Here is a 23,397-nt window from a genome sequence, read left to right as displayed (position 1 = left end):
TTAAAGATCTACCTATCATCAAAATCATTGTTTTTGTGTGGCAGATCATTGGCAATTTTTAAGTGCTAATTCGTTGCAACCTGGCTTGACAAATGAGGTAGTCAAAGTGCGCATATCAGTTTGCTTTAAAATACTTATAACTGCCCCGAAATGAACTGCCCTGAACTGATACCAAATCTATCTGAAATCTCCTGCAAAATATATCGAGCATCTTTGTCTATAAACTTTTGATGACAGTGACATCTTTTTTATGGAAAAAAACTGACGAAGGAAGCCCTCCCTGATTATGTGCTATTTTCAAGCGACAATCTACCATGCTTTAACCACCTTTAGTGGTAGAGAGCCCGGTCAGAGTGCGGGAAGTCGTGGGTTCACTCCCTGGCTTCGTACACCAAAAACGTGAAAGAGGTACTAGTAGCTTTCTCGCTTCGTTTGCTTGGTCCATATTATTTGTATTAAAATGCCGTCTTTCGCCAACTAGAATTATGGGATAGGGTGTTTTTTGTATCGAAAGACGGCATTTTAATACAAATAATATGGATAAAAGATAAGTTTATGCAGACGTAGATGTTAATGATTTTTGTTTTTATCTTTACCTCGCTAAATTTCTAAAATGGACTGGTCCATCATTCAGTTTAGGCAGTGCCATTTATTATTTGAAGTGGTGTTCACTGACTTAATAGCAAACGGGGCAGACCAAGATCAGCCTGTATAGATCTGCAGGCTGTTCTTGGCCTGTACTGGTCGCAGAGGCAGTCTCACTTGCCACTAGAAAGCTAAAGGTTAAACTGAATATGAATGTCATTGTAAACAACACTTCATCATATACTAATTCGAGAGAATGATCGGTATGAACAAGCGTAACTAACGAATTAGAATGTAAGATAAGGAACATAAATGTATAACATGACTTTAAGAACACGAAACAAAATTAAACAAAAAAGACCATAGATATTAAAAAATAATAGCATGCGTACAATTTACTTGTCAATGAGATAAATAATTCCTTTCTGATATAGAATCATTTGTAAATGTCAATATACAGTAAAAGTACAAAATGAGACAGTACAAATCCAAACAGAGAAAGTACAGTACAAACAGAGATAGGTGCATTACTGGACCTGACTGAATAAAACAGAATGAATATTATCATTTATTACGTATCGCGTAATTTCAAAACATTTCAAGTACAAGTATCGCACAGTATGTTAACTGGGTGAATGTCTGTACCATTTCTGAAATATGTCTAGTCTTTTCTTGTATGGCACTCGCCTACGTTAAACATTCTGAAAGGAAAAAAGCCTGCTTAACCACAACTAAAGCATTAACGTTTTACATAAACTAATAAACCATATTTTGTCATAATTTCGTATTTGCATAAAACGAAAGTTACTCTTTCTTTCATCATTGTACAGCATTTACCTTTCTACAACATTTTCTTCTGAGAGCATGGTTTTGGATTTTGACACGATCGAATAATGGTCGTGTCTGCAAGTTAAGATGGAAAAGACTGTCCTAGTGTGACATCTAAATGCAAGTTAGCATAGCGAAAAATATTAATGCTTGGAGAAAAAGGCAAACGGTATATATGATTCTTGAATACAAATTGTGTGAAGGACATTTTAGGAGTTGTAGCGCAGTTGCCGGTCTATTACTTATTGATTCCCATTTTGATTTAATGTTGAATATCTGCGGAAGGTATAAAGGATATTTGAGGTAAGTGAATGAAAATGCTTGAACACTTCAGCAGATAAAACGTTTTTAGAAATGTCGGTTTGTATGTTATGGAAATACAAATGCAATTACAAACAAATATATTTTTTTCCAGCAGGAAGACGGAAAAGTAATGAAAATACATTCTAATATGCTTGTCTCTATTAAAACAGGCTTACGCTAAAATGACGTCACGTTAACCTGCGATGACGTCAAACTTTTTTTGTTGCGACCAAGAAAGAGCGCTACGATAATTTATCTACTGTTTTAGATTAAAGGCATATTAGAATCGAAATAATTTATAGCAAAACCGTCTTTTAATACTATTTATACACTCGGGCTGTAATACTTCGTACAAATAATTTCACTTGGGCTGCGCCTGGTGAAATTATTACGCCCGACGTATAACCGCCCATCGTGCATAAATAGTTTTAATAAAAAGCAATCTTTTGCTATAAATTATTTCTTAAATATATGATCGTTACTGTTTATTTTTGCAAGATATTCTTTATATGCATGTTATTGTTATCCATTATATCTATATCTTTAAAATTTGTAGACAGGCTTGGGGTAATCGAATACAGTAATTGTAATCACCTGTAATTGATTACTCAAATGCAAGTATTCAAATGTATTTGATTATTCACCTCAATCTGATTACATGTAATGTAATTTAATCAATTACAGTGAATTTTCTGCCTGTAATTGTGATTACTTTTGATTACTCTCTGATTACTGAAGGAATAGTATGACATCAGGGTATAAATATATAAATTTACAATGTAAGTGATTATCTATCTAATATGTTTGATTCACTTCATTTGGAGAATATTCCAAATAAGTTCAATGTAGTCAAAAACATTTCCCTAATCAATTGAGAGGTACAAAATGTATGATAAATGTACTAAATTGCCATCTTATTATAGTTTTAACTTATTTACAAGTTTATTAGGCAATTGGCATTATAACATGCCTTTGGCCACTATTAAGGATCACCTGCATTATCTACTGTGGATTCAATGTATTATGCACAGGTGAGAAAATATGACATTTAGCAGTCAATATACAAACAATTTAAACAATGACCCTTAGTAATACAAACATGACATGCCTGAATTGAAATCAGAATGTTATTAATATTATAATTTATCCTTCAAAATGCAGATTTTTGTGAGCATTTAATTGCAACCAAACTGTCCTTTCATGACTTTACTGAAAGATGTCAAAGTGGGTGCTGGATTATTTTAATATACCCAAGGGTTGTTCTGGGCCCATAAAGGCCAGGCGTAAAATGTGCCCATCCATAATTTCTGGGAGTACATTGTCGATATCAAAGGTAAAAAATGGCTACAGACAGCAAATGTTACTTGGTGGAACTCAAACTGACAATGATAAGGTCAGTCTTGAATATTCCTGAAGAAAAGCTGAAAAAAACTTGACACAGTGAAATTAAATTCATATGAACGTAAGCTTCTAAGCGAACTGTGCACAGTTTTACAGCCCTTTGAAGAAGCAACAATTCGAATACAAGCAGATGTGAATGTTACGGCCAGTTTAACTATTCCAATCACAATTTGATTAAAACAAGCTATGGACAAAATCTGTTCCAAATAAAACAATAAAATGACTCAATCGTTGAAAGCATCATTGCAGATTGCTTTCTAACTATTAAAATGATGATTTGTTCAAAATGTCAGCTCCAGTAGAACGACTGTTTAGTATTGCAGGAAAAATCTTTAGATCTGAACAATTTTGTTTAAGTGATGAAAACTTTCACAAGTTAATGATTATCAAGGACAATGATACCCTACAGTGAGAAACATGTAACAATGCCATAAATGAAGTTTCTGGATTTCAAGATTGAATGAATAATTAATTCCATTTTCATATTTCATAATAAAATTTATCAGTAGATCTAATTTGTCATGAAATTTAATTCATAGTTTGCATCTGTTTTTGGCTCTCTTACCTTACCAATTTCTATAAATGAATGATATACATATACTTGCTCTAAAACCATCGTAAGGTCATATATAAAAGCAAAAAGTCATAGGATAATTCTACTGAACAAAACTGCTCATCCGCCGTTTACTATTTGTCAATATCTTAATTAAGAAATAATGAATATGTCCCTATATAGTATCAATTAATATATATGAGCAGGAGTTCGGATTCGAAATGATTAAATCACGAGTGCGTAGCACGAGTGGCTTAGTTATTCGCATCCGAACGATTGTCCATATTTTATTAGCTGACAAAATCATTGGAACATAATTATCATTTCCACTCAACCACTCAAATTATTGGCATTTTACTCGAAACGTCATTCGGCGGGCCGTATGCTGTTATAAACACCTCTCCACGATTGAAAAGCGTTGCATAACGAAATTTTCCTATATTCCGTAATTTTAAGTTAAATAACAAAATAGTTACAACTGTGAAAATATTATTTTTCAAATAAAATAATTCAGAAGTACATATTTTCAAAGTTTATGAAGTCTATGCAGTTTCTAAAAATAGAACACGTCACTTATGATGACAGAGTGAAATACACACCATGCCATTGCTAGATATAGACTTAGTAAACACTGGAGTCCGGACGATAAAAACATGGATTATAAGATATTTACTGTCATAGTAGCTGGCATTTTGATGCCTGCATTAACTGCCCACGAAAAATTGAAAAATACACTGCCAGATAGATGGCACTGATTTGAGCTGGCAACTTATCGGTACAGAAAACATTTTTCCAGCGCGAAATTTTCTTCTAACTATTAATAAATAAAAAGATATATTAGATAGTTATTGTTTGTGTCAGTCGGAAAAAAATATGTATTTCATATAACTACCTTTTAGCACTGGCAAATTGATTATATAAACGGCAAAAAATGAAAGCAGAGTACAGTATCTCTTATGTCACAATGTCACAAATTGACATACGGGCCTTATTTTATATGTATTGTAAATGCAGGTATTGCATCATCTTTTTGTAAATTTTTAGTTATTGAGGTAAATGTCAGATTTCAAGCATGAAATACCTCTCATGTTTTTCTGTATTTCATAACTTAAATTTCCATGTAAATTTCATTAAATTCTGTTCAGTAATAAGAAAGTTGATATTTTATAAACTTCAGTAATTTATGTTTTTATCCCCAAAACCACTATAATGGGCCTCAAATTGTCAATTTAAATCCGCGCCAAAGTAGTTAGATTCCCCGGCTATATCGTGAATCCCGTGGAAACACAAATAGTCGGAGTCCACGGCTTAGCCGTGAATCCCATGAAATTTAGTATTTGGCGGGACATTATCCTTTAAATAGACTGGACTAGATATGCCTTGCGCACACCACCTTACGACTTTATAGACGAATCTATGTCTGAATTATTTTCTTGCTAGAAATTTATGCTCGATCGAGGTAAGAAATTTATTTGTTAGATTTTTGTATGATTTTTGCATTACGATTTTTATTTGGTAAATTTTTGTTCATTCTACAGAATTCTGTAACATTTACTTTTCGGCATATGATTTTAGCTAGTTTCGGTATGTCAGGATGATTTATTAAATTTTTCAGACTTTTGTAAATTATTTGGAAAGAGGAATCTAAAATGTTTCATTTATATAAGATGTTAGATTTATACTGAAATTTGTATCGTGATAATTGTAAAGCACTGTTTCAAAAACTTATGTCAAACATTTTGTTAATTATGGAACGCCATTACTGCATTGTATTGTTATGTATAAATCTATATGGCAAGTCTAGCACCATGTATGTAATATATTATTGTAATTTGTAATTGTGTGCCAGTCTATAGCACATCTAATTAATGTCCGTTGTAATGTATGGCATTAGATATTATATGGATGCCAACTATGATATAACGTTTGATTTACATTGAATTTTGTTAATTTGTAGTTGTAAATAATAGCTGCAGTTTATCATGTCCGTATCTATAATGTTTCATCATATACTTTTCATATCTTTTTCATACTTTAACTTTAGTCTTTTAAGTAAGTAATCTTTGTAATAATGGAAGTAATAAGTGACGTATTTTAATCATGTGACGTTTGAACTTAGTAGCACATATGTTTTGTATAAGTAGCACGTATTATTTATGGGAGCCTACGGAGGTATGGTGTACCCAAAGGAGCAGTTTTATGCCCTGACTTTTTTGTTTTGCTATGGTGCTTACCATATGTTATATATTTTAGCTTCTTCCGCCAGACGATTTTACCTGGTGATGTCATAACCCGGAAGTACAATGCCCGAGGTTCACTTGTCTTCACTCGCCTGGATGTGATATTCCCAGCGCAGAGCTTTCGTCCCATGGTTGTGCCGTAAACCGCAAAGACGATGATTTTTGTTATCCTCTGAAGTCAGCTCAGGGATGCAATCACCTACCACCATAGGGAGCCAACACGGAATCAACGTATTCACGGTTTAAAGGGACTGAATTTAGAAGCTATGTTTTGTTTGTGCTACTTAAAGTTCACAATTACATTAAAGACCTGTGTCACGTCAGATTAGAATGGACTATAAGAACTTTTGTATCTAGAGATACTGAACTTTCTTTTTTTTTTCTTTCTTATAATCAGTTTTTTTTTCTTTTCATATCTATTCATTGTTAATAATCATCTTTTGTAAATAAATTTGTAAATATTGTAAAGGGTGTTGATTTGTTCTGATGGTTACTGTCGCCGGTACGGCCTTTCCTGTCACACACAATCTTACGGTGAAATGGCGAAAATTCATGTATAGGCTGCTGTTTATAGCAATTGCTGCGGATCGTGTTATAATAGTTACTACAGATACATTTTGAAAATTTAGGATACCTTTAATTCAAAGTCTCATTAATAATATATTAACATTTCAAAGTACAAAAAAAGTAGTGTTTTAGAAACCTCGTGAATACCTGATTATGCATATGAAAACAGAGTTGTTCATACTAATATTTGTATGAGAAAGTAGTTAAGTGTCAAACAAATTTAAACTGTTCTTTTAGATCGGGAATAACAACGACGTTATTTCTTTTTATTCCTACAACACTTTTATAAACAGTTTATGCGGATAGAGTCTTTTTGTTTCCTCGTACCTTCATACTTTCAAGACTGAAAAACATTTTGTAAGCAATCCAAGAAAGAAAACTGCTCTCAGTTACTGAATGAAATTACAATCTTTACAGCCTGTTGCATATTTGCACATAGGAGTGTCTCTTGTGCGTTTGTTTTACAGTTTACCATTTCCGTTAAACTCTACATTAAGGTAAAGAAGGTGTAATGAGCGAGACTTTCAAAAACAAGTTGAATTCTTGATAACATGTTTAAATAATAGCAAAAACAGATCTTAACCCGATGCACAATTATTAAAAAGATCAAATGTACACTTTACACAAATGACGTCGAAAAATCACGTTTTAGCCTTGCCCTGAATAGTTGTGACGTTGCCGTTTTTACGGCGATTAAATTGGATTCGGGGCGTCCATTTAATTCAGAAAGTATGTTTTTCTTTAAATATAGCAAGCCCGTTGAGAAAAAGCTTCGTTACATACCTCAAACACAGCCAGGTCACTTGCTCTTAACGTCGGTGCAAGGTAGTCATTGCCCGATATGAAAAATATCGAAACAGTTTGGAACACATCCCGCACTGTGGATCCGCATTCTAATTCATTTGGAAATTCATCTCGGATTTTTGCCAGAGTGCACAGAAACCATTGGTGTCCAAATCTGAAAATATTATATCATGAGTGGAGCTCCTTGCCTTGTTTTATAAAGCAATTACATCACTCTCAATGCGCTCATCCTTATTATTAGTAACAAGCATTCGAGGTACAGAGATTTCTGAAAGTGAAATTCTATAGCACAAAGAATTAATGACTGTCACAGAAAATGATGTAAATGACCAGTGATGCAAAATTTGTTCATATTTAAGCTCTGAAATGCATAGTTTGAATTCAATGGAGATGGTTTGAATGTATCTATTTTATCCATAAGATGATTTTGTAAAAAAGCGCATGTCTCCCCAATGCATAGCCGTATATGCAAGAAGTCAATAGGGGACAAAAGCGAAAGTCAAATAGACACTGATGGTTGGCTGCAATAGGGATCACCTACTTGGAATGTCCAATCATCCCACTAGGTTTCAACATTCCGGGCCTAGTGGTTCTCAAGTTATGAACTGCATACGGTTTTCCAAGTTCGGGCTCCTGTGACCTTGACCTTTGATCAAATGACCCCAAAACCATTAGGGGCCATGTACTCTGCATGTCCAATTATCCTATTAAGGTTCAATATTCTGTGTCAAGTGGTTCTGTAGTTATTGATTGGAAATGTTTTTCTATGTTCAGCCCCTGTGACCTTGACCTTTGACGGAGTGACCCCCCAAAACAAAAAGGGTCACATACTCTGTTATTCCTATCTCCCTATGAAGTTTGAAGGCTCTAGGTCAAATGGTTCTCAAGTTATAAACCGGAAATGGATTTCTATTTTCTATCCGCTGCGACCTTGACCTTTGATAGAGTGACCTCAAAATCAATAGGGGTCATCTACTCTGCATATCCAATCATCCTATATAGTTTCAATATTCTGGGTCAAGTGGTTCTCAAGTGTTTGATCGGAAACTGTTTTCCATGTTCAGGCCCTTGTGACCTTGACATTTAACAAAGTGAACCCAAAATCTTACTGTTCATATGCTGACAGACCACCGCCCAGGGTAAAATTCCTGATGTCGCCACTTATATTGGAGCTAGCCTCTAATGAACAAATCATTATTGCTTTCAGCCCTGGAATACGCCTTTCGTTGGAGCAATTACTGTTAAACATATAGCCATGCTGTAATGCTGCAAGATCAAATCAAATATAACATGATACTAAAGAATTGTACTGAAATAAATTGTACATCTACTGAAATGAAGAGTTGACTCAATATGTAATATATTATCATAACACAAAGGTATAACTTGACCTTGAACTGATGACCGCAATGAACTCATTATGATTAACAGCTGCTAACACCTGTGCTTAGTATTAGAAAATAGTAAGAAAGGTATGCGGAACTAAGTTCTTCTTGAGATTTGCTGGCAAAGTGTGACCTTGATCTTAACGTGCAAGACCTTATTAAGAGAACATTTAAAAAAAAGTTACTTTGAAGATATTTTAGAGGTTAGAAAGGCATTCTTTGGACATAAAGTACTCCAAGTTTGACATTTAATCTTAACGCATCTGCAACTGACAAGACCAAATATTGTGGTGTGTACGTCTCTTAACTACGGAAGAGCATTAGTGCTAGTTGCGTTTTATTCATTAACTCGAAATGACTTATTCGAATTTTCGGGATAGTTAGTCGAAAGTTCAAGTTACTAAGTCGAAATTGTGAGTTACTAAGTCGAACTTTCGCGTTAGTATCTCGAAATATCGAGTAAAGTATCTCGATATTTCAAGTTAGTATCTCGAAATTTCAAGTTAATAAATAAAACGCACTAATGCTCTTCCGTACTTATCTTAACAATTAAAGACCTGCTCCAGTCCTACCTTTTAACCTTAAATTGTCACTGAAAAAAGTATGATAATCTTGACTATGAACAGTGACGCCTGTCAAATAGAGTCTATTTTATATAAATTCTATGTAAAATACCTGTGGTTTTGCGTGCTCAAGTGTGGCGCGTGGCCGTTACCTGTTACATACTGTAATCATGGGTTGCATACACACAATAGAATTTGAATAGCCGCGGAACAGGGCTTTAAATCTTGACTTTATTTTCAGAGTTTTGATGGGTATTGAACTGAAACAATTTACTGTATATCTTAACTTCGATCTCATTATATATTCGTGACATTAAAATTAAATTACCGAAAGATATGTTCTGCAGGTCGTCATTTGCGGCATGTTATCCAAAAATTCATATAATCTGAGGAGGGCACAACTTAGTGACAGACATGTATACCGGCAGATAGATAGAGGACCGGATTATAATACATAAAAACGACAATACATCACCCGTGTCAAGAAAAAAACTTTGATTCACAGAAATAAGTAAACTTTCTGATAACTGGCAAGTGTATAAACTTGAAATTACCAAAATGAAATTACCAAAGTAAGAGAGATATCTTTTTCCATAAATAAAAAACAAATAAAAAAAACAGCAAGCATATTAGAAAAATTTCGATCATCAAGTAAATAGATAAAACATGTAAGTATAATGAGTATTTGAGAAAGATTCGGAACTGGTTTTCATCGTCATATATCTGAAAATTTTATAAAAGTTCTTTTTGTTTCTTATTTTAAGTAGGTTCGCATGTTCGGGTAATTTTGCTACAATGCAGAATGTGAATTATTTTCAGAGCAGCAAAATCTGACAGTAGAATGATATTACTGGGCTAGAATGACTTCAAAATTTGGTCCTGAACATAACATATCTATGCCTGGTTTCTTTTGGACAATTCTGATTGGTGAACTTTATCTAAAACATATTTCAATGAATTTTTGTTTTAGTTAGGATATTAAATCACACCTTAACAAATTTAGGCCACACGGTGACCTTTTTTATATTATCAAGGTTTTTTAAATTAAATATACTTGTTGGTACAGGCTCTATGGGCAGGGTAGTATATAGTATTTCTTTTTATAATAATAAGTGAAGGCACCATTAACCACGGGGTTAAAACGTCTATATGCATTATGCAGCCTGTCGTACCATATAGCCTTTAGGCACTGGCCTTCGACAATAGGTTATAATGGACTCAGGGAGCAGGGTGAGTTCATGACTGTTTGTTTTAATATATAGTAAAATTATTATTATCATTATTATTATTATTATTATTATTATTATTATATGTACAACGTCATTCAATATGTCATTGTAAAGAAATAAACGTTAAAGCAAATTAATCAGTTTCACTTTCTGTGCTGTGCGTTATTCCATTTTTTCATTTTATATGCGAGGGTCCCCGTGCATGGAAAATCTACGACTTCCTGTATGCAAGCTGGATGGCTTCCTCTTGTAAAGAATTCTACACATTAAAAGAGGTTTTGAAACTTCAGCGGAGAGAAATAAGTGATTTGATCATTGCAACCTCAACTGAGCAGTTAGCAGCAGAGATCCTTAGATTATGGTGGCATATTTCTGCCACGAGTTAGCTAGGTAGCTATCACGATCATCTGTAAAGTTTCCAGGAAATGTGTGCACTTTTTCTGAATACTTTCAGCAAAAAATGATATTTTAAAGATTTTTTTATTCCTTTCCTGAAAATGTAATAGCGCAAAATTTCGCGTTAAAGCTTGGACTCGGTAACTATCACGATACTATTTCAAACTTTCCAACAAAATAGTGAGTTTTTCGAAAACATTATCTCAATAAACTTTTTCTCGATATTCCTTTTATTTCCAAATAACATAAGGCTATTACGACAAACTTTTCAGAAAAGTTCGAAATATCGAGATAATTTCTGATAGTATCGAAATAAATGACTGTTGTGGGTACTTACACAAAAAGTATCGAGACAATAATGTAAGTTATAGCAATAATATTCCCAGGAAACCTCCCACTATTGAGATAATTTTTTCAGAAAAGTTTGCTTTATCAAGATAATTTTATGAAGGATCGCGATTGCTACCTAGCTATCTCGTGGCAGAAATATACCACCATATTAGATAGTAATCAAACTTCTTTCATTCGTTAATGGAAATGTTTCCATTTCCTCTGATATGGTCATACATAAAACATTTTATTTAAGTGGTAGTGTAGGGTTCATTACTACTAGATCGATTTTTATCTCATTTATTTTAATCATTATATAATATGAAAGAATGAAAATAATAAAAAAAATCTTTTGATTTGTCTCCTGATATATAACGGTTCAACTTGGGTCTGCAATCGTGCTGTATGAGAAATTTAGCACACGAGAATGCTTTAATTGAATAAGAATGATGCGTTTTGAGACCGCATGTAACGAACCTGCACTGAGCATACTTGAGGGACGGTTGTTCTCACAGAAGAATGATATCTTGTTTTCGATTGTACTGTTTATTATCTCTTCTAGTGCCGGACAATCTGTGACGATCCTTTCAACACAGTGAGTGATTCCTTCTTTTATCTCTCGATTACTGCAATTAGTATTTCGTGCTGTCAAATCGCAAGTTAGTTCAACGAAATGTTGATCAAAATCAGTGAAACAAAGTGGAATACTACACAGACGTTTACATTTATGTGTGTAAGAATTATGTGTTAAGTTACTTGTTACATCATGAAAAAATTGTACGAAAACATGAAGCGTTAAACAGTATGTATGCATTTTACGTCATTTAACAAAAATGACGTTTTAAAGGCGAACAACGACATTGAATTTCAGCTTGTAGTAGTGCATTCTTAAAAACATTTGTGTTCGGAATTGCCTATTAATTATTACCTGCAAATCTCCGTTAGTTCAGAGTAAACTTCATCGCCATCAATGACACCATCACTCGTGCGCAGAAAATTCTTAAACATACGTTTAAAATCCTGTACGTCCCGCTCATATAAGCACTCCCTAAATTTCCAGCGTGCACCCCCGTATGTTTCGCACCCGAAGTCTTCGTCAAAACGTGCAAACATTACAGCAAGTACTGCTAAAGCATAGACAGGCACTGAAAATTTGCCCAGCATGATTAGTGACAATTTAATGACCAGGTAAAGTCAACTGTGACACAAACGCTTGGAATAAAAGGCTGAAACAAATTCAACTTCGATATTAAAAACAGTGTAATGAAAATGAGGAGCACATAAGACTCTGGTGGTTTATTTAAGTTTGCTTCGTTTCTGTCGGACTGACACCTGTGATAAAGCAAAAGGACAACATCCACCTCTTATCAACTTTACGTCTACGCTCAAAGGTGTTTCCCCTAGAAACGACAAGCTATGACTAGCATGCTTTTTAATGCTGCATATTTTCAGTCTGTTGTTAGAAAAACTTTTCGTTCTTTCGTGCCTGGGAACTTAAACACGACAAATTGTCGTTCTTTCTATTTTTTATCGTTTTGTCGACAGAAAAGAAAAAATCGACGACAAGAAACTAAGTTTCTTTTGCAAGTGTCTGAACGACAGAAAGAAGTGTGTGAAAATCAGCCAATATACAAGACAAATACAAATGCTTCTTTGGAAATATAAGACAGTGATGAAAAATGGAGGAGTGTTCCGAAATTTAAAACACACACAAAAAAATGTTGTCTTCTATATCATGAAACAAGTTTTCCTTAAAAAACAGAAGCAGAAAATTAAATAACTCTCAGCCAAAATAAAATAGAAAAAGTGGAAACTCCACAGGTCGCTCAACACAACAAAAACGAAAATGTTACAGGCTCGGTTTGATTGAGCCTGTTCATGGACGGTAGTTAAAATGCATGCTACCGTCCACGCCCTCTAGCCCCGGGTTGAGCAGAACTCAACATTTACACATGCTAAAAGTACAAAAAAAACAATTTAGAGACATCCGCAGATATGTTCATACGGCGGTGCACATGGAACCCTTCAATGGTACACTAGCGTGTAATTCCATGGTATGGTCCCCAGTTAAAATAATGGGTTTGCCCTAAAAGAGAAAACAATGAGCAGAACTAAACAAACAGGAATTTAGAAAGGGGATCTGAGGTTATGGAGCCTGCATATCACAGGAACTGCCAAAAGACTAAATTAAAAAGCAGGCACCATATCCAAGGGGATACCCAAAGCTATGAAAGCGGGAGTATTGGAACCACCCAGGCCGAAATGTTCATGCTGAGAACTTAAACAGTACCAGTAACACGACATAATTCATTTTTGATATAAGCTAGTAGTGTACTTTTATTAAGAAACACGTGCTTACAAGGGCATCAAAGACCTGTGCACGCAGCTGAAATAATTTCAGCATTTATATTATTAAGAGGTGTATTCAGCTTGAGAAATGTCATCAAAATATTTTGGAACTGTGAATTTATAAAAGCGAAATAAAAGTTACAATTTGCAAATAAATTGATTTTCGACATTTTGAAACGTGAAATAAAAATTACAACACAAATTTGTATTCGATGTTTTGAAATTATGTATTCAAACAGAGAGATGGGGGATAAATCTCATCATCTTTAAAGAAATTTAGCTTTCATTGTTTGAAACAGTGAATTCTAATACCAATATACTAGTACCAATGCCAATGTAGGGATAATACACGTATTTTTTATGTTAACACACAAAACAAACGTGTATTGTTGCTATTCTTGCATAAAAAATCACTACCTGACGACTAAATGTATTGTTTTCATATGTGATGACTTGACGATTCTGTTGTTCTTGGAAACGATAAACATATTTTAGATATCCATAATCGGGGCCTAAAAATCAACAACATTACTAAAAGCACATACTGATGATTTTTACATGATCTTTTTATCTCCCGTTAATACAAACATGAAATTACCAAAAAATATTCATATAACTTCAACATTTTGTAAACAAGAGCCTAGTTTCAAGAATAATAACTTTACATTCGAGTTATTTTGAGTACGGACACATTAGGAGTACGGATGAGTACTTTGTTTGTTTGTATTGGGTTTAACGCCGTTTTGTAACAGTATTTCAGTCATGTAACGGCGGGCAGTTAACCTAACCAGTGTTCCTGGATTCTGTACCAGTACAAACCTGTGCTCCGCAAGTAACTGCCAACTTCCCCACATGATTCATCAGAAGTGGAGGATGAATGATTTCGGATTCAATGTCTTTTATCAAATCGTCACGGAGAACATACGCCCCGCCCGGGGATCGAACTCGCGATCCCGCGATCCATAGACCAACGCTCTCCCTATTGAGCTAAGCAGGCGGGCTTCGGATGAGTACTTACGTAATGTCGAACTTTCAAGCTGTTTATATAAATTTTCCAGAAATAAGATAAAAACATAGCGACTGATACTCACCAAAATCATAATATGATACCTAAAAACAAACAATCGTACAAAATACACGCGATTCTTAAATATTCACGGTTATCTATAAAAACTGAAACGACGCAGAGTTCTAAAAGGAGAGTAAACAAGGGTTGACGCGAGTACGAACATTGTTGGGGGCAGCGCATTTGGCAAGTTAACAAGCATATAGAAAGTATATTCTGTAGCTTATTCTAATACAGTAACCCTGACTCTATATGCGAAATAGATAAATTATGACAAGTTTTTTATTACTACTTGGAAGAAGAATTCATGAGTAGCACAAACTTATTAGATTCGGCCAATTGACGAAAATATGGCTAATAGAACCTTTTCCTTAAGTCTCTATATTAGGGGCAAACAAGTAGAAAATGAAATTCCAATTCGATTTTATTCATAGTATAAGATTTGCAGAGCCGTTGTTTCCGAGGTATATTGTTGTATCTTCCTGTTCCGATAAATAACTGATGGGCAGATACCCGAAATTTAGATAGAGCTAATAGATATTTCCGGTTACATTGATGCTTTCGAGATATTTCTTGCGCTCAAATGTATGCTTGAAAAGACAGTATGATTGTAAATGCGGGGAATTATTTATGTCAGAATACCACGACTGATAATTATTATCAAATATTCTTTGTTTGATCAGCATCAAAGTATTTGTATCCATCAAATGATCCCTCCATATGCTCTTCCAGCATAATTTTAACATGGAATGGCCAATTTTCCCCCGTATGTAAAATTATTTTCGGCATCATTTCTCAAAAGAGTGTAAACTTCAAACGTGAGCGAAGATTTATCTTCTGTCAACAATTTTCTCCAATGTTTCAGGATATTTATTTTTGGACTTCTCAAGGCAATAACTAACAACAGCATACAGCAATAGCACTTTATTCCAGGTCAACACTTCTATACAAACAAGTTATGCCAAAGATATCAAACAATATTGTATATCAAATTATCAGTAGTATAAATTAGTGGCAGAAAAGGCCGCGTGATATCAGGCCCACTGACTGACTAGCAAGCAAGCGCATGTTTTCACCAATAAATTGACTTAAATAGCAACTGCGGACTGCGGGCTTGTGAAACTAGGAATTACGCTACGTAGTAATGGGCAAAACCTAGTTCACACTGTAAACGGACCTATCCGCTAACCAACATAGCGGTAACACACTGAGAACTGACCTAGCTGTTAACAGATTTTAAATCGACATAGCGGTTAACACACTTTAACCAACTTAGCGGTTAACACACTTTGACCGACCTAGCTGTTAACACACTTTAAACCGCCCTAGCGGTTAACACACTTTATTACATGTGTACCTATAAATAGTAACACATTTGTGCTGAAAATTCTCCCATTATCGCATTGTGTCATGCATTATCATATTATCATAATAAGCCCCGGGGCCATTATCGATAATGGCCCTGGCGTTAGCGCGGGAAATAAACGTCCGTAAACAGAAATGACGTCATGGCGTTTCATGAAGGTAAAACAGCGAATATTTCCGTTTCATTTTATCATCTTGAGCGTAACATCGTGTATTCTTCGTGAAATAACGTATTTTTATCCCTAAATTATGCAATAAGCAAGAAAGTACAACTATCCAGGTATTTGATTTTATACAGTAAATAGACTCTTATACAAACAATATAGAAACTGAAAAGCTGAAATTTATTGTGCCAGAAGATGCAAGTGCCCATAAAAATGACACAAAAAACATTTCTTACTATATTATAGGTAAACATGTAATAAACAGGTAAATACATGGGAGAGCGGTGCCTTTGAGTGATAATGGCCCTGGAAGAAGATAATAGCCCTCGGGCTATTATCACCTTGCCAGGGCCATTATCACTCAAAGGCACTGCTCTCCCATATATTAACCTATACTTAACCGACCTAGTGGTTAACACACTAAAGTGTTAACAGAGCTAGCGATTAGCATCACTTTAACAACAGACAAGCAACCAATGGTTCGATATACTGTCAACCGACCTAGTGGAATACATCACTATAACAACAACATACAACCATCAAAAGATTGTATCATTAACTCTGACTTATCCCACAAGAACATGCGCCTGCCTGCTCGCCCAGTCATAGAATTTCCGCCACAGTAAATTTGAAAAATTTATTCCCCCAAAATTCTAATGACCTCTACTACAAGCCTAATTTAAGTTGTCTTAGAAACCTGTAGTCCTTGACGACTTATCTTCAAGACATTCTAATATACAGGGTATTTCATACGACGATGACTATTACATCTTTTATCGCACATTATCAGATTATCAGATTTTTTACCGTTAGGGTAAAGTCAGTTATTTTGCCCATTTACTTGAACCTGCCGTTAGGGTGAAGTCAGTTATGTTGCCCATTTACTTGAACCTGTACTAACTGTATATATATTCATTATACCCTTTTTTTACAATGATACATATATATGGATGTACTGATTGAAAATATAAATTGTCTACCGCACAAATTAGGCCTTGAATATTTCTTGCGCTCCATTTCTGTTGTAATTTTCTGTTACTGGTCCTTTTTCATGCAAACAGTTAAAATTTAAGGAAGGCAATGATTCAATAATTCCTGTTAATTAATGCTCTTTAGTCAAATCCATTTTATATATTTACCATTGATGGTGAAACAGTTTGTGTTTAAATAGTAAAACCATAATGCAGGCTTCAAGATCTGACCTGTCATTACTATGCTATATTACAATCGTTGCCCTAATTCATTTATTTATTTTTCTAACACAACTGAAACTATGGAAGGTCTGTTGTTTTTTAATGTTGTTTTTTTTATTATTATTATTATTATAAACATTTACGGACTCATAGCGTAGAAGACAAATTGAAAATATCGAAAACATTTACAGAACTTGTCATGAAAACTCACATGATTGCCACACTTAAAACATTAGCATTTCGAGCCTTACTCTTGTTTAGTTGCTAACAAATATTATTATTTGTAGACTAGAATGATTATTGCCGACCAAAATATGTATATTAAATGCTAAAATTGGTTTCCCGAACTACTGGTCTAATCTGTTTTTGGACTATTTACCCTTGTCAAGAATATGATTTTAATCATATTTCGAATATTTAAATTGGTACACATATTGAGATTTTATATGTTTGCAACATTAGATTAATAAATTTTCTGGTTTCCTCCATCTCCCTTAAAGCTTACCTTTTTTCAAAAATTATATATCATTATTTAAGCTGCAGCCGACTTATTCCCATATAGGGTTTATTACTATAATGCAACTGTTTTAAAGCCAAACATAGTTTGCCAATTTAACATACCTTTCTGAATGAAAACTTTTTTTTAAATATTTCAGCTGGAATATATGCAACCATAATTAATGTTATCCCACTTTTCCGTCTAATCAAGTGCAACCCATTTCCAGTGTTTTTATGTGCGGTCATGAAGAGTTTGTTTCCTAAGTAAGCAAATTTGTTAATACTTTATTATCCCGTTTACATGAATTGCAGCTACATGTATATTAAGCTAATTTGTAACATGACAAACAATTTGGAAAGTCTTTTCAAACTTCACTGTGCAAAACATTTCAGCTTCTTCCTGCTTTTATTTATAAATATGAAAATTGACCTGGGCAGCTACTTCATTACAACATGCCATCCAACTTGGCAGTCATAATATTATATGCACTGTAGCTCTTAAATATCTACCAAAGAAACATAAGAAACAAGTATCATGCTAAATATCTATTAATTAAAAGGAATTGGCTTTAAACCGCAGACATAATTACTGCGTGTATGCAATTACCATCCCTACTTCCTAAAGACCGATTACAATGATTTAAGTGTACAATTCCTGACTTCAAATAAAATTTATCTACAACATTAAATTAGCACATACAAAATTAAATTATATGAGCTGTGTCACGCTAAAAAGGTCCCTAATATAATTGATGTTGTTTTATATAAATGACGTCACTTGGACGTTTCAACATGGTGGTGCGCCTTCTTAAATTTGAGCGAATTCATGCAATATTAAGATGCCTCATTTCAGACAAGTACTTCGTTCAACCTTGTTTTTTTATATCTTCTCTAATCTTTTCAAAAACTTTTAATTGAACACTCCTTCAAAATGCTTGCTCCTCCATGTTTATGTCACGGAACAAATAACGATCAAAGCATCATCGCATTCTATATTCCTTAAGATATTGCGATCTATTGATGACTTGTGCTACATTACAATCTCGATCTCCCCTATATGATTTAAGTTGAAATCTGAAATTCCTATTTTATGTAAAGAAATGCATGTACTTATCAAGTATGCAATAATGTAGAAGTGTCATCAAAATACTATAATGTCCCTTTTTGCATGACGTGGCTCATGTGAAATTATATTAGTATAAGCTGTTATATTCTCTATCACATGGATTTTACTAAAGGCCTAGGATATGCAGGATGTCTAATAAATTAAAATGCCATACAGTAAATTAGAAACTTCAATGTTGACATTTGTTGTACCTTCTGACCTTAGGCAGAGAACTGTGATGGGCGACATGTTATATCAACAATCACAACTGTTTGTTACTTTAATATACTGTTTATCCATATTAACATTCTTTCTGCCTCTAGAAAGAGTATACCACTAACAATTACTTAAATGAAATTTGAATCCATACTTGCGTGGCAATTACAGTTAAGTTAGTGTATTAAATTTAAACCATGTTAAAATATTTAGGGTATATTTTGGCTTGTATATAACAAGCGTGTGCGAGTTATCTTTCCTGTGGCTGTGGTTTTTGTAATACACTGCCGTAAACAACAATTGTTGAGCCAAAACAACTTTTAATCGATACTACATTTACTTTAGATAGATAATAATATATAGAGGATAATTGTTGGTTTCGGTGTAATATCCGTTATAATTCACGAGTGGGCACCAAAAGTGATATTCACGAGTGCGTAGCCACGAGTGAAATAACAACTTGGTGTTCACGAGTGAAATTACGTGATATTACATCGATACCAACAATTTTTCTGTTTATTTATGTCTAAAACTCTACTTTGTGTGTTTATTCATAAAGTCGAAATTTGCGGAATTTTATCAGGAAGCATCGCAAAGATGACGTCATTAACGACTCATCGTCATATTGTTCCGGCTTTCAGTACGCTCGGTAAACTTTTGACGTTAATCCGGTACAGATTTGATAATTTTCACTGAGTGCCAGTGAGTTATCAGATATAATTCACCGTTATATTTCGATAAACCACCGAAAAACATAAAATAAACTTATCTAATGATATAACCCATGCCTATCACTCCTAAGAACAATAATCTACATTTTTCCAACAGGCATTTACAACGAGACTTCGCATGTTTATCTGACATGCACGTTTTCGGATAGACATAATCGGACAAACTCACTTGATACGACAACTTAGCACACTTTCTGGCACGGACATTTACATTAAGAGTATGCATTTTGTCTAAATTGTTGCATGTAGAATAACCCTACTGAATGAATGTTGTCACAATGTATAATGATTACGACCCCGAGAAATAAGTCCCTGAAAAATACGAAACGACGTTCATCATCAATTCAAAGTTTACGAACAGTCACACTGAACTTTACATCAATGTATGTTTATACAGCTTCGATAATCTTAACGATGTTATTTCTTGGTGCCATGCCATTTTCAGAACCTCAATTGTGATTTTACGAGTAAGAACAAACCAAATTTGCGAGGTTGAAATTACCTTTGAAATCCTCGTTTCCGCCTCCAATATCCAGTTTCACGATAATCTAAAGCGTTTTGTACAAATGCCAGACCAAGCTGAACATTATACTTGAAGCAAAATTACGATGTTGGCAGATATATTTTGAAACCATTACATTTTCTGTTGGTTGTACACGTGCCGACAATCGAATGACCAGTGGTCACACACTAATGATTACTGGAACGGAAAACGCCGAGTGTATCCAAATACCAAACTAAGATTGGTAACCTTGGATACACACCAAACTTGATGCGCCAAAATAAACATTATTATTTATTAATAAAATAATAAGAATTATTTTACGGAATAAATGTAGCGGTACTCTACCCAGTTCCCCATACAGGGCGGATAAATTTGTTGATTGCCTGATTGCCTCATTTATCCCCAATATCTTGGTCATTATCATTCGAGGATATACCGCCGAACATATCCTAAAAATGGGTAAATAGTTCTTCAATTGTCAATGAATCTGCATTTTTTTTGTATGTCTTTTTAAAATTTTGTTAAAATGCCGGGGTTGTGAGGATGCTAAATTGTTTATTCTTAATCCTTCTTTTACCCGGTAAGCATGTCTGGATTTCTGTTTTATGTTATTTAAATGTGTGCGTGCTCTTACAAAATTTGAACGGTTTTCATCATTTTTTATCCCTATTATACCGGTTTCGTTGCATTTTAAACGATCGTTTTGCATTAAAGCAGGTCTCATCAAACCACGATGTACTGGTTTGTTTACGATTATTATTTCTATTACTACGCTGGGATGTTCCGAAAATGGCATGTGAATTTGTGAAAATAAATTGTATAAAATATTGTACTACTCATGCCGCGCATTATTGGTCAGCTGACTTAATATATTATGATTATTTATTCGGTACAAAGGTACCTTATCACTGTCCCATACAATTTTACTTGAAGGGGAATCAAGAGTTATCTGTATTATGTCTTGAGATACGTAACAATAATTCAAATGAAATGCACGCATGGTCCGAAAACTCATTAAAGTCATGTACGGTAAAGTTAAACACATTATTTAAATCTGAATGTTTCAGTAATAGCAGCTAAAATTTACATATCTGAAATAAATCTATTTTGTTTTAGATGTAACAGTTTTGAAATAAAAGATTTTAAAATAAACTGATCTGCAATGTTTTGAAATAATGTATGTATCTTTAAAACAGAATCTAAAATACACAAAACATAGGAATGTTTATACGTTATATTAGAAACAATGCTGTCGTGCATGCGACCGTTCTATAGTCTATTAAGAGCGCGAGCTGCTTTCAGTGGTTACTTCCGATACAGTGATAAATATTTCATCTCAGTGTCGATATGTTTTGCCGAAAGAAACTTATTTACACTGTTAATGGAATAATACGTATTGTATAATACTGAACAAATACTTTAAATGACTTGGATTATAAGCTTTTGGCCTCCACATATATTTAACACACAGTGTAGTTCATACTCTAATGGAATTACTTAGGCATTTTGTTAGGATGGTTGATGGTGTGTCAGAATATTTAGAAAAAAAACTAAATCTTAAGATTTAATTTAAGAAGGTCTAAAGCAGACTTTGTGAAGTTCGCATAACCTTTAAAGCTTTTTAGCAATTTAGCTACGATTTAGCTAAATAATCTCTCAACATTTTTGTACATTTCAAAAGATAGCTTTGTATAGTATCTAGTGAATGATTTTGACAAAAACAAACATCCAAGATAAGTGTTTTCATATTAATTAAATTATGTTGTATACATAATAGAGGGCATTTTAAAAACTTCTGAGCAAACGAAATAAGTAACTGCACATCGTTTTTAAAGCAATTATTTCACAAATAATTTCAAAATAATTCCTTAAATCTAACACAAACATATCTCCTGGAATATATGTAAAAACATCGACACATCATCAACATAATTTTGAAAGAAGAAAAAAGAAGACTCTAATTTTGTTTAACATTTAGCAAAATTGCATAAAATCTATAAAATACTGATTTTCTGAACTTTTAAAATTTCTCACTTACTAATTACGAACCTTCTTTTGATAAATCTTCAGATTTGAAATATTCCAAATTATGTTTCCCAAAGCTGAATACAAAAATATTTAATACAATGTTTTATGTTTTTGCAACAAAATCACCAATTAACGGAGGCTGTTTAAACAGCAATCAATCATTCAAATTTCGTGCCACAAAACATGATTTGCATTCGTCCACGTATGTACAAGAGAATTTAGTCGCTTCACGTAGGGTCTCAGCCTTGCTGTTTCAATAGAAATGTTAAACACATAGGTCGTCGCAAATCAGAAGTAATGTTTTTACACGCTAATATGTCTTTCATTTATTGAAATAAAACTACAAACTTGAAATTGTCTTTCGAAATTTTCGGGAAAAATACAGTTTTCATAGTCAGCGATTTTGACAAATTCTTTTAAGTTAGTACATAGAGGTAAAAATGTACAAATATATAAAATGCAAGATTAACTTACCTGCAAACATTGTAGATATAATCATACGTTTTAAACTACATCAATGCTTAGTTTTAAGCCGTAGATATATACCCAACGAAACATAGATAGCATCCTATTTATGCTGCTTATACTTCCTTTCAAATGTCAGTCGGATTTAAAAAAAAATATTCAATTTTGGAATATTAGTCAATTTTATGCCCAACAAATCATCGTTTACTGCTGGAATGTGCATCTAAATTATGATTATTGTCATTACTGTTATAATTATCAAAATTTTCATTTTAAAGAAATGTCAAACTCGTTGTAAAATATCAACAGGCAACGAACAAGATAAATGATAACAATTTCCTCATATTATCAAAACAAAGTTATGACACTCAAAGCAGCAACTTCGCCGTTCTTTTTATCACGTACAAAGGTATTTTTTAGAGTTGTCTCCCGTTTATCAACTCAAACAAACATTTTTCAACAAATTAATGGTACAATCTTCATAAATTGGAGGATCGTAGTACATAATGTATCTTAAAAAGTGAATTG

General features: G+C 33.7%; 1 protein-coding gene across 2 annotated transcripts; it reads right to left on the bottom strand.

Annotated features, from left to right (window-relative positions):
- Positions 1-1,140: 1,140 nt before the first annotated feature.
- On the bottom strand, positions 1,141-23,033 carry LOC123523963 (uncharacterized). Of its 2 annotated transcripts, none has more exons than XM_053539373.1 (6): positions 22,879-23,033; positions 12,113-12,329; positions 11,662-11,810; positions 8,391-8,547; positions 7,261-7,435; positions 1,141-1,286 (listed from the first exon to the last, which is right to left on the bottom strand). In XM_053539373.1, exons 1-6 carry the CDS (start codon positions 22,901-22,903, stop codon positions 1,278-1,280), a joined length of 732 nt encoding a protein of 243 aa, XP_053395348.1. In that variant the 5' UTR covers positions 22,904-23,033; the 3' UTR covers positions 1,141-1,277. The 2 variants fall into 2 exon arrangements, with proteins under 2 accessions (XP_053395348.1, XP_053395349.1); XM_053539374.1 differs by having other exon boundaries at positions 12,113-12,410; positions 22,879-22,947.
- Between the last annotated feature and the right edge of the window lie 364 nt (positions 23,034-23,397).

This window comes from Mercenaria mercenaria, chromosome 3 (assembly GCF_021730395.1).
Source record: "Mercenaria mercenaria strain notata chromosome 3, MADL_Memer_1, whole genome shotgun sequence".
Lineage (NCBI taxonomy): Eukaryota > Metazoa > Mollusca > Bivalvia > Venerida > Veneridae > Mercenaria > Mercenaria mercenaria.
This window is presented reverse-complemented; position numbering and strand designations above follow the sequence as displayed.